Genomic DNA, 13,876 nt, shown 5'->3' with positions numbered 1-13,876 from the left:
TCCACACTAGTGTAGTTAGCCGACCGCCCATTTTATTAAGCCTATTATATATACAGTACGCACACTAATAATGCTGATGTCAACAAAATCTCATAAGAGTTTAAAAAAATTTGCGTGCGGAATTTTTCAACGGGCCGGATAAAATTAGCAAAAGGGCCGGATCCGGCCCGCGGGCCGGCTTTTGCCCACCCCTGATCTATACAAACGAATTAAGAGTCCCAGCATTTCCAATTGACTTCGTAAATACTATATATTGTGTCTCAAACTCATACAAAATAACGAATGTTATATTTAACATTAGCCAACAGTCAAAGTAAAAAGTGAATATGATGAGCACCAGCCAACTTTTCTTGATTTTTCTAACAATTATTTTTTTCTAAATTGTAATTTAAGGGGCAATAAAAGCAACTTTATATCATTTATTTATTGCAACAATGCATCAGCCACTCTTGATAAGGACAGTGCAATTATATCCGTGTTTTTATTAATATTCTCAAGGGACTGGGTCATACTATTAGTATTAGAGTTGAGTTCTTTCAATATTGATACAGTTTCCTTACTGGGCTTCAGGAGCTCGCCCGAATGACACCTTTTTGAATGAGTGCTTTTGTACTCTAACTTTCTTTTTACACTGGGGGTTAGTGAGGCACTGGTGGATGCTGCATTAATCTCAACATTTAATGGGGCACTGGGAGTTAGTGTGGCACTGGTGGAAGGTGCATCAGTCTCCATATTTTTGAGAATTTCGACCTATAAAAAATTATATTAATTTTTTAATTAGCAAACCAATTAAAGAACATGATAATGTAAATGCCTTTGTGACTTTTTTCAACTAACATAGCACTTACTTTTCCAAATCCTAACTCGGGCACTATCTCGTCACCATAAATTGTCTTATTCCCCATAATTTTTAAAAGTCTTTCCTCTAATGTTGTTAAGGGAGGAACCTGAGGGGGTCCACCACCAGTTCGTTGCTGCTCCATTTTTATGGTAGAGGCCTTTGATTTTGTTTTGCATTTCCAATCAGTAAGCGTCTGAAAATAAATATAAGTTTGTGCTATTACTCTTACCACTTAATTTATAACTTATTTCCAGATTAATAAAGGTCTGTGGATAACACCATACTTACTTTTTACACCATATCCTAAACTATTCAATTGTACCGAAACACTTTGCCATAAGGCATTGCTTTTTGCCTTTCCTTCCGTACCATTAAATTTAATTGTTATTAATTCCGGATTTTTCTCGCAAACGTTTAACAGTAAGTTCCAATGTTCGGCCCTTACCCTCATTTTGATAATCAAAATAATATAATAAAGATTATTATTTTTTTTTTTACTGAAGATGTTTTAATATTTAAACTAATTTTTGCTTAGGTTATCTATCATGTAAAGAAACGTTCTATGCGTTCTCTGTTTACCCGCCGGAGTATGTTTCCACATTATCTAAATGTGCGATAAACAAAGACGAAAATAACACCAAAATTTGTATCAGGCGCTTCAGTTGTTAATGTTTGTAGGATTAATAGTACCGCTAGCGAAAAATACGCGAAAACAGCCGAACGAAAACGATATCGAGTGCCAATAAACCAGGAGGCGTATTCCGTAACGACAGAGAGATAGAAATAGAGAAGGGATAGACATAGAAAAGACGGGAGTGCCAAGAATTTCCTAATTCCACGTTTTCCTAATATTACGATTGCGCCCGAACGTCTTCGGAAAGTAAAAAACACTGTTGCCCAGTATTCTCATATTTTCGTAAGTATATTAGACAGAGTGAATTATTGTTCGTTACTGAACGGAGTGAATTATTGTGAATTGAAAATGGAAGGATTATTTAAAAAGGAAGCCAGAAGGTGGGAAATTTCATTTGTGCTTATCTTTTGTAGTTATGTATTAAAAAAAAACAAAATATTCAGTATCCATAATGTTTCGGTTTACTTATAATTTGATTAGCATGTATAGCAAGGTAATTAATTAATTTGTAATAAAATACTTTCAGATCATCTCTCAAAGTGGAGGACAAGTACTGGCAGCTGGATAATCCAACTCCGATTGGATCCGCAATTATATGAAGATATAGATGTGAAAATAATAATAGTGGAATATATTAGCGGTAAGTAAAAATAAAGTACCTCGGTCTCTGTCTCGGTGTTATAGTTTTGACAGTAGTTGGCTTCCAAATAATTTAAAATGAATTATAATTTTAATTCGTAATGAATAATGTGTAACGTAAATTTTTATCTATATATTTTTACAGATTATTGCCAAGAAGGTGATTTCTAGTAGTTCGAGCAGCAACGGTGGCAAAATGGTGTCTAGTTAGTTACCATAGTTACAATAGAACAAAAAGGTATGTACTTGGTATGTACCTTTTTTAAAATGGAAAAGACACATTTCTTTCCTAGACTTAATAATTAAAATAAGATTATTAACATTTTAAATTATATTCACTTTGGGTAGATATTGTTTTAAATAATAATATGTAATGTATTTTACCCAATCTTTAATTTGACGGTGTTGTTAAATCCATTACTCATACATTTTTTTGTTTATAGGTAGGTGTAGGTATACCTACGCTCACCTTCAGTAGCAGTTTTTCACCAGCCACCCGCAGTTCGCAGTCACTAGAATACCAGAGGGACTACGGTTTGATTTATTTTATTTTATCATACATTTATATTTTATAATAAACCATTTCATATAATACCAACTTCCATGCTTTATTTTGACCGACTTAAAGTTCATGAATAAATTCGAAATATTTTGAAAAAATTTCCTTACTAAGGTCTTAAAATTGAATTGCAATATCATTTACGGGGTGGTAAAAAGGTTGAGTTGGGGGAAAATGTTTTTTTCTAGTACCTTAAACTTCTTCAGTAAACTCAAAATAGCCTAAAAACGTTCCTTAAAGTCTCTAAATTAAAATACAAAATTATTTAATTGTGATGTTCTGGGTAATTTTATAAATAAAATACTCTTTGACTCGAGAACATTTTTTTTTTCAGTTAACCCAGAGAATAGTTAACCTCTAAATTGACTCTAGGGATTATTGCAAATACGTTTAAATAAAATATACGACTGTCTCCCCATAAGAGCAATGAGAGGATTTACGTCCCAGTATTGAAGAAGGACAGAAAATCGAGTCGAATGTTCAAGACATAGGTTCATCCTTGTTTAGTCAAACCTCCTACAAACCAAGGATAGACTTATGTAGGAAATGCATTGAAATTCTATAGCCATCCTTCAATATCGGGACAGGAATTTAAGCGGTACCCTCCGTATACTTTATTTTAAACGTATTTGGATTATTGTCATTATTAGAATTCTCAGCTCTTATTTATTTAATTATACCATAGGCAACCAATAATACACACTCTCATGACATCATATATCTTTAATTTTGAAAGCTCTAAACATATATAACTATTTAAATTTTGCTGTGTATATGATGGACCTTGATTCTGAAAAGAATTAATTATGTTAGAAAGTCACTGCACATAATATGTTTGTAAAATATATTTATCTTTGTATGTTTCCTGCTTCTCCTTCGTGATGCTTGTGCTATAACGTTCTAATGTTCTAAAAAAAAACATTAACTGTCAAAATTACAATTTTGTTTTAATTTCCAATAAAATTAGTTTGTTTTTCTGCTTCATCTGTCTCTTTTCCCTTCACCCTTCTTCATAAGAGTTATCAGTTATATAAAAATGTTTAATTTAATTTCCAGTTAATCGCCATACCACACCACTAATTATTATTTCTTGTTTCCGATTAAAAATATTATCAATACTCAATGCGTCTGCATAATTATAACATTTTATTTTTATATCACTTTCTAACTTAACGTATGGAGCACCAGGCCTGCCTCTAACTTTTCTAGTCTCAACTCTCCATAGCGACTGCGAGTGCGAGGAGCGACGTTGACAAATTTAACACGCTTTTTTCCTTCATTTCATGTAGAATTTACATCTCAAGGATTTCGATCCATGCCGATGACGGCCGAACCGAGTAGGTCGGGCGAGAATTAGAAATCTCGCGCAGTAGGAAAAATTCACATTAGGATTTTTTACGCCATCCCGAAAAGACATGTCTAAAACGAATTCTATAAGCATATTTCCAAGTTCATTCGGATGAACTCGGTAAAGAGATATCAACAACTATTCGATCTAAAAACATCGCGCTTTTCGGTGTTTTTTTGTTGGAAGCCCTGGCACACAGCTGTTTAATGTCATAATAAATGGACTTGGTATTTTTTCTTGTTTTGTTTACGTTTACTATTCTTGCTTCATTCGTGTATTGATTCGTGACCACGAGTGGAGTGGCTAGAAAAAATAAGTTTAGTGATTTGTTGAACTAAATTTTTCTCGTCTTTGTGTAGTGTTGACTATTAGCCGAGCCTGTACTAATTAAACAATAAGTGATCATGGATCCTATATTTAGATATTTTGTGGACGAGGCAGAGGAAGAAGAGCGGCAGGCACAGTTGAGACTTCAAAGGATAGTCTTGAGGGATGAATCCAATCCTTTTGACATGGCGGAAACACGGTTTCGAAAATGTTTCCGGCTTCAGGAATCTTGTCCGGCAGCTAATTATAGACTTTACTCCACTTACTCCAGTATTAGAGCAGGAAAAATTCTCACTGAAATTAGAATTTTGGGTGCTTTAAGGTTCTTCGCACAAGGCTCCTATCAAAAGACCATCGGAGATGATTTTAGTACCTGTGGCCCAGCCCACATTTAGTCGGGCATTAAGTGAAGTATGTTCAGCTTTGGAGGCCATTGCCCCTCAGTGGATTAAATTTCCTATATCTGAAGCTGAAAAACAGGCAAAGAAAGAAGAATTTATCAATTTATCAATATTTTTATTTTTTAGTTTCAATTTCCAGGGGTGATAGGGTGTATTGATGGTACCCATGTAGCCATTGTATCTCCCAAAATTGATGAACATTTGTATTTTAATCTGAAGAGATATCACTCAAAAAATGTGCAGATCGTATTTGACGCAAATTTGATAATACTAAACGTTAAGGCCAATTATGGAGGTGCGACACATGACTCATTTATGTGGCGAAATTCCAATTTAAGAACAGATATGGAGCAATACTACCAGCGTGACCACAACTGTTGGCTGCTTGGTCACAATGGCTATCCTCAAGAGCCATGGTTGATGACTCCAATAAGGGATATGCCTAGAGAAAGTCCTGAAGGCAGATACACAGCAGCGTTAGCAAGAACCAGGAACTGTGTGGAAAGATGTATAGTTAGGTAAAATGTATTTGATTTGGTCATATTAATAACTTACAATTGAATTTAGGGGCATTGAAAAACCCATTTCGCTGCCTACTGAAGGCGAGAGTTCTACATTATGAACCTTTCAAAGCAGGGAAAATAGTTAGTGCTGTATGTGTGCTACATGCTATGGTATGGTATGGTATGTGTGCTACACAATATGTGTATAAGGGCCAATCTAGATCTAGAGGACGAGGATGCCATGGCTGGTGAAGATGTGGATGACCCTGTTAACGAAGAGTTGTTTCCGAGAAATATAGTAGCAGAGGGACAACTAAGAGAAGAACTCGTTTAATTCAGATGTATTTTCAAAATCATTAAGAAAAGTTAAATCAAAACCGTGTCGGCTTTTATTTTTTGAAATAAAAAATTCCAAAGTGTTCGATGTAATTTATTCTTACATAATAACATAACATAAAAAGATTACAGTTGAGGGTTGGAACCTTTGGTGTTAAACAGCAAAATAAAAACACTAAATCACCACAATACACCAAAACACTTTTACTTTTACACTGGACGCGCGTTTCACTAACCATGTTAGCATCATCAGCAGATGATTATAAACTAAAGTACAATCTACAAGTTGAGCGTTTATATACTCGCCCAGTGGGTACCGAGTGGGCGTGGCAAAAACTAGCCAACCGAGTCAGAGCCAACTGAGCGTAACAGTTAGATTTCCGCCACTAGAGTAGTAGGAACAATGAACTTGAAGGAATTGGACCGTTGTCTCTGTTCATACTATCTTTACATTTATTAATTCTGATGCTTTCATATGCATCTAATTGCCTGTAATTTGAGACTTGTTTAATTAATTTTAAATTATTAAGATCTATACAATGTTCTTTATCAACAATATGTTCGGCAACGCAAGATTTATCCGGTCTACCATATCTTATCTGAGCTAAATGTTCTTTAAATCTAGTTAATATTGATCTTCTAGTTTGCCCAACATATTTCTGATTACAATCTTTACAAGAAATTTCATAAATACCCGACCTTTCCAGTGGAGATGTTTTATCCTTTGGATTACCTAATAATTGTTGTAATTTATTATTAGCACTATACACAAGTTTATAATTGACATTCTTAAAAATTCCTTTTAGACCACGGGATAACTCTCTATCAAACGGTATCGAAAAATATTTAGACGTATCTTTCTCCACTTGAAAAGTCGAATTTTCAGAAATCATTAACCTATACCTACGTTTTCTAATTAATTTATCAACTAGTAAAGGAGAATATCCATTACACTCAGCTACATTCCTAATGTAATCTCTTTCTATTTCATATCTTTCGTTGGAAAGTGGGAAACTAAGTAACCTATGAACTAAGAAATTTAAACTAGCCATTTTATGTTCAACACTATGATGTGATTCATTAGGAATATATCTGCGTGTGGTCGTATTTTTCCTATAGATATCAAATGCCAGGCAATTATTAGTATTTCTAATAACTAATACATCTAGAAATGGTAATCTGTCGTTGTTCTCAATTTCATGCGTAAATTTAATGGAAGGAAAACGATTATTTAACTTAGAAATAAAATTATCTATAGTGTCTGAATGTGTGTCAAAAACAGCAAAAATATCATCCACATACCTAAACCATACTCTTGGAAAATACCCAAACTGATTCTTAGCCTCCACTTCAAACCTGCTCATGAATAAATTAGCCAAAAATGGAGACAATGGATTACCCATTTCTGTACCTTCCCGCTGTTCAAAAAAGTTGTTATTAAATTGAAAACAATTTTGTTTCATACATAACGATGTAAGCTCAATATATTCACTCACAGTTTTGTTGTCGAGACCATTTGCGTTCAGTAATTCCTTCAAGTAGCCTAAAGTATGTGGAATTGGAACACTTGGGAACAACGAAGATACATCAAAGAAGACCAAAATTTCACCTTCATGCAATGTTGTATCTTTAATTTTGTTAATGAATTCAATATTATTTTTAACTGCGAAAGAAGGTTCATGATCAGGTAAATTTTCGAACTCCCTGATAACCATTTTGCCAAATTATAAGTCGGAGAACCTACAGCCGATACAATTGGGCGCATAGACTTGTCCGGTTTATGATTTTTTGGCAAAGCATACAATTTTGGTAATGAGGGATTGGATACTTGCAATTAAAATTAAAATCTAACAAGGAGCACAATATTGTCAAGAGTTTGCGTAACAAAGATTGTTTCTACCTAAAAGCTGATAAGGGAAATAAGGTTGTTATATTAGATAAAAAAGACTATTACGATAAGGTTAACAACTTAATCGATAATGGCCCCTACATAAATTTGAAAAAGAATCCTTTGTCTAAGATGGTAGCAGACGTTAAAAAACTCTAAAAGAATGTAACACCCTTATTGATCTTTCTTTAAAGAGGAAATTGCAAGTATCCAATCCTCATTACCAAAATTGTATGCTTTGCCAAAATGCATAAACCGGACAAGTCTATGCGCCCAACCATCGGCTGTAGGTTCTCCCGACATATTTGGCAAAATGGGTTAGGAGTTCGAGAATTTACTGATCATGAACCTTCTTTAGCAGATTAAAAATAATATTGAATTCAATTTAAATTAAGATAAACTGGTGCATGAAGGTTGAAATTTTGGTCTCCTTTGATGCTATCATTTCGTTGTTAAGTAAGTGTTCAATTCCACATACTTTTGGGCAGCTTGGAAGGAATTACTAACGCAATGGTCTCGACAACAAAACTGATGCTGAATATATTGAGCTTACATTGTTATGTATGAAACAAAATTGTTTTCAATTATAACAACTTTTTTGAACAGCGGGAAGGCAACAATGGTAATCCATTATCTCCATTTTTGGCTAATTTATTCATGAGCAGGTTTGAAGTGGAGGCTAAGAATCAGTTGTATTTTCAAGAGTTTGGTTTAGGTATGTGGATGATATTTTTGCTGTTTTTTGACACACATTCAGACACCATAGATAATTTTATTTCTAAGTTAAATAATCGTTTTCCTTCCATTAAATTTACGCGAAATTGAGAACAACGACAGATTACCATTTCTAGATGTATTAGTTATTAGAAATGCTAATAATTGCCTGGAATTTGATATCTATAGGAAAAATACGACCACACGCAGATATATTCCTAATGAATCACATCATGTGTGTTGAACATAAAATGGCTGGTTTTAATTTCTTAGTTCATAGATTACTTAGTTTCCCCTTTCCAACGAAAGAATATGAAATAGAAAGAGACATTAGGAATGTAGCTGAGTGTAATGGATATTCTTCGCTTCACTAGTTGATAAATTAATTAGAAAACGTAGGTATGGGTTAATGATTTCTGAAAATTCGACTTTTCAAGTGGAGGAAAGATACGTCTAAATATTTTTTCGATACCGTTTGATTGATAGAGTTAACCCGTGGTCTAAAAGGAATTTTTAAGAATGTCAATTATAAACTTGTGTATAGTGCTAATAATAAATTATCCAAAGGATAAAACATCTCCACTGGAAAGGTCGGGTATTTATGAAATTTCTTGTAAAGATTGTAATCAGAAATATGTTGGGCAAACTAGAAGATCAATATTAACTAGATTTAAAGAACATTTTAAGCTCAGATAAGATATGGTGAAATAACTTCTTGCGTTGCCAACATATTGTTGATAAAGAACATTGTATAGATCTTAATAATTTAAAATTAATTAAACAAGTCTGAAGTACAGGCAATTAGATGCATATAGCATCAAGGCATTAATAAATGTAAAGATAGTATGAACAGAGACAACGGTCCAATTCCTTCAAGTTCTTTGTTCCTACTACTCTAGTGGCGGAAATCTAACTGTTACGCTCAGTTGGCTCTGACTCGGTTGGCTAGTTTTTGCCACGCCCACTCGGTACCCACTGGGCGAGTATATAAACGCTCAACTTGTAGATTATAAAAAGATACCCTATATATCTACAAGGGTATATATGCCTAAGGGGTATATATATCTACAGGGGTATCTATATACCTAAGGGGTATTTAACCCAAAAAGTTGGCCAATATTCAAAAATCTAAATTCAACATATCAACCAACCGATATCAATTATTTGTATAAACATGAATGTATACGAGGGCGGGCGGTGGGGGTCAATGTCCCCCGGTGTTACAATCCGCGCCAATCACAAATTGTTCTTCGAATAGACGGGCTGTGTATCGCTGTGCTTTTACAAAATTTACTTAACAATAATTATCTTAGTTTTTCTTACTAATCGCGATCTTTTATTGATCTTACATTAGTTTGGAATATAATATGGGAGTATTACTCTTTAGTATAACTGTTATTTTTTAGTTAGAACAATATTAATCTGCTAGTCCATTAATAGACATATTATTTCATTTATAACAGAATGTTTATGTCAACTTTCAGTATGTAATCGAACCTTATCAATTATATCAATCTGGCTGGTTTTGTAGCTTAAGTATTCCTTTAGAAGACCTTGATAAGAAATGTTGCTAATTTTTGCGAGTTTGGCAGTTACAATTTTTTTTAATCGAATAAAAATGTAGTGTTTTTCACTTTCAACGCCCTGTATCTTAGAAACAATGCTTTTCTGGATCTATGTTTATGGGAACTTTTCTCCATAAAATGACCTGAGGAATCACTCCCTCGAGTATTGACATGTTATTGTCAATACTCGAGGGAGTTTCGACTTAATCTTGTCAATAAAAAAACGCTAGGTATGTATTAAAATTTGAAGCAATTTCTTTATTTTCTCACGTATTAAAAGGCGGAAGAATGCAAAAAAAATAAAAATATTATTGGCCAGGTTTTGGGGTAAAATACCCCATAGTGGGGCGTCCGGTAAGTAAACGATAATACTGAAAGGGGTGATTCTTGGGCATATATTAGGGCTAAAGTGTCATGGGTCAAACATGGGTCCGCAAATGCTTAGTTTTCAAGCTACTGGGTGTTAGAGTTTTAAGAAAAAAATTGTTTTTATCATATTTTTCATACCACTGAAGATAATTTAATGAAATTTGGTATAGTCTGTCCAACGAGAAGATCCTTGACAGTGATAGATGTGTCTGTCATTTTAATTTCAAAGTAGTTTATTTTATTTTACAAAGAAATAAGTTGGTACAACTGGAACGCATAGCAGGAAATATTTAAAATTTGATTGACAAGATGACAAGTGATTACTTCAAAATATTGTGAAAAAAACTGTATAAAACTGAAAAAAATGTAATCGAGTTGTTTTATTTAATAAAAACGGTATGTGTTAATACAAAACAAACAAGAACAAGACACTACATACCAAAAAAATATAAAAAAGAACTATTATTTACTTTCAAGCTTTATGAAACTACCCGCATTTATGATTATATTTATCAATATAACTTATGTACAAATACAAATTTGTAATATTCCACAGGAATAAATAAAACAACATAGGTAAATAAAACAAACTATTAAGTGTTATTAATAATAACACCTACCAAATTTTATACCTTAAAGGTTGATTAATTAACTTTAATCTTAATTTTTTTAAACCAGTACCTTTTGACATTATTTTTCTGCAGTACTAAAATCCATTATTTACCTATCGTGTGATGTCGATATTTTATAGCTACTCCAGTTTTTAGTATGTGTTTAGTTTGATCCTTCTATCATATACGAGATGCACTTATCTACGACGAAATGGTATACAAACTTTATAGATGGCAACTTCATTGATGTATAAGACTTTCTGCCTGGGCAGCGAGTATTAACCATAAACTGTGCTCTGGGTCTACAGTTAATTTTCACTCGATTTTTCCTCCACTTGACTTCAAAAGACACAAAACACACGTAATAATACGAATCAAAATGCATCATCTTCCAAAACGCAGGGTATTTAACAAAGTTGACACAAAATTATAACCTATAATTTGGCAAGACTTTGACAAGCGTCAAAAATGACAAAAATCTAAAGGCAGTTCATACGCATCGGCGTCCGTTTGTCGTTCATCGTTCCGTCAAACCAATAAAATTGAAATACGATCTGTCATTTTTTAAATAAACCAATAAAACTGGTTAAAAACAACAAGACACGACGCATGACGGATTTATATTTAAACCCATCCATAGATAACTTAAAAATGATTAGAAACTTTTTTTAGTAAAATAAATAGATTGGTATGGGACGTCATCTGCTTTTCTTCTGTCATCGTCTGTCGAAATCTTACCTGAGAAAAAAAACAGAGTATACACGTTGTTTTACATTTTAAATCACATTTTTTGATGTTATTAACTTTTTTTATTTTCACCAGTGGCGTTCTTACGGTATTTAAACTAAACATTATTGAAGAAAAAAGTGGTACGCCACTGGTTTTTAAAAAAATAAAAAATATTTTTAAAATTTTTAACATTCAATTTGGAACAAATTTGATCTCTTGACTTTTTTTCGTATGACGCATTGTTTTTGCGTAAAAAAATAAAAACCATTTTCATATATGACCAAATCGCTCTAATATTAATGTAAATTTTCATGGCAAAATTTGAAAAACGACAATTTAGGTTTTTGGACATTTTGGTCAAATGTCCAAATTTTGGATCGCACTTAGGCAATAAAAACAAGATTTTGGAAAATAAAAAAAAATAAACTTAAATTTGCCGTTTTACAAATTTTTCCACTTAAATTTACGGTAAAATTATAGCGATTTGGTCATGTATGAAAATGGTTTTTATTTTTTTTACGCGAAAACGGTGCGTCGTACGAAAAAAACTCAAGAGATTAAACTTGTTCCAAATTCAATGTAGATTATTTAAAAATATTTTTTATTTTTTAAAAAACCAGTGGCGTACCACTGTTTAGTTTAAGTACCGTAGGGACGCCACTGGTGAAAATAAAAAAAGTTAATGTGATTTGATGGTAAAACAACGTGTACCAAAATTCATTAAATTATCTTCAGTGGTATGAAAAATATGATAAATTTTTTTTTCTTAAAACTTTAACATCCTGTAGTTTGAAAACTAAGCATTTGCGAACCCATGTTTATTTATATGACACTTTAGCCCTAAACTATGCACAAGAATCACTCCTTTCAGTATTATCGTTTACTTACCGGACACCCTGTATAAATCATAACAAAAATAGGAACATTCTTTTCTAATGTAAGTCTTTTTTTAATATTCTAATGAACATCATAACAAAAATAGAAACATTTTAACATTTTTTCTAATCTCAAGTTTTTTTTATTCCGATACTGAAATATTAGGCACAATAATTTCCAGCACATTGGCAACTCTTCCTAAAGCATTGGCAAAGCGCTCGGTATTTGCCTCAATCCGTTTCAGTCCCTCTGACAGTTCCTTATAATGTTGCACACTCTGTTCCTGTGTCTCTGTGTGCATCCTATTGAGAGACATAAACCTCCGAATGCCGTATTCTTTTAGCAGCAGGAGCAGCAGTTCTATTCTCTGCTGCTCGTATTCCACGTCCCAATGATGAGGAAGCGCTGACAGGTGTAGGGGAATTTCGCTTAAAATGACATATGCGGGTAAAATGACATACTGCCCAAATTTAAATTTCCCGCGATACTACTGGTGTTGTTCTATCTCTACTTCTTCCTCACATGTGCGTCACGTGACACACTTAATACGGGATGTCAATCAGTTGGCTTGTAGCTTTTAGACGAGTATATGTGTTTTGAGTCAGAAGCAGTTTTTTAGTAGAGTTTCGTTTTTCGTATTTTCAAGTTAATCGTAATTTTTTTAGAAGTTATTATTACAAGGCAGGTAAGTTCCATCCGTTATCTAGAATATCCAATGCTAATGAATCTAATAATTCTATTTTGTGAAAAGTTAGAACAATTAAATGCTGCCAATGTATTTATGGGTAATATGACATAGGGCTTATCAGTTTAAAATGACATAGTATGTCATTTTAAGCTTATTTTTTTTTATTTCTAGAGATGGTGGGAAACTACCCACGAAAGTCAGATAGACAGCAGTGGAGTCAAAATGACATGAAAGAAGCGATTCAGTCCATCGAACGAGGGGAAATGGGTTGGCTAGCTGCAGCCAAAAGATTTAATGTCCCTCAAGCCACTTTGAGACGTAGGTCCCAGAATGTAAATAAACGTATTAAGGGATCAGATAAAGGTCTTGGAAGATGGGGCACTACTTTTCCGCCTGAAAAGAAAAGAGAATTAGTGAATTACATAAAAAAGTCGAAGAACAATTTTATGGTTTAACAACTACTGAACTCCATCATTTAGCTTATGAATTTGCAGAGCAGAATCATTTACCACACCGTTTCAATTAAGAGAATAAAATGGCTGGATGGGATTGGCTTTATGGGTTCCGGAAGAGAAATTCTGACATATCGCTTAGACAGCCGGAAGCTACGTCAGTAGCCCGGGCTTCGGCGTTTAACAGAGTGCAAGTAAAAAAGTTCTTCGACATTTTAGAAAATATTATAAGGGATAATGAAATTCCACCAGAAAGGATATACAGGGTGTCCCAGAAATGAGTGCAGATATTTTAAGGGGTGGTAGATCTGGTCAAAATAAACATATTTTCTCTTTACCATTTTTAAAATAAATTGAAAATAACCGAGTTATTTAACTTTGAAAATTTAAAAAAAT

The 13,876-nt window shown here is 33.3% G+C and overlaps 1 protein-coding gene across 1 annotated transcript; it reads left to right on the top strand.

Annotated features, from left to right (window-relative positions):
- Positions 1-4,425: 4,425 nt before the first annotated feature.
- On the top strand, positions 4,426-5,371 carry LOC115877214 (putative nuclease HARBI1). Its single transcript, XM_030893373.1, has 4 exons — positions 4,426-4,618; positions 4,671-4,828; positions 4,876-5,267; positions 5,317-5,371. Exons 1-4 carry the CDS (start codon positions 4,426-4,428, stop codon positions 5,369-5,371), a joined length of 798 nt encoding a protein of 265 aa, XP_030749233.1.
- The last annotated feature ends 8,505 nt before the right edge of the window (positions 5,372-13,876 follow it).

This window comes from Sitophilus oryzae, unplaced genomic scaffold, assembly GCF_002938485.1.
Source record: "Sitophilus oryzae breed Bouriz unplaced genomic scaffold, Soryzae_2.0 scaffold_1442_pilon_pilon, whole genome shotgun sequence".
Taxonomy (NCBI): Eukaryota; Metazoa; Arthropoda; class Insecta; order Coleoptera; family Curculionidae; genus Sitophilus; species Sitophilus oryzae.
The sequence above is the reverse complement of the archived record's forward strand: the minus strand, read 5'-3'. Positions and strand labels throughout refer to the sequence as shown.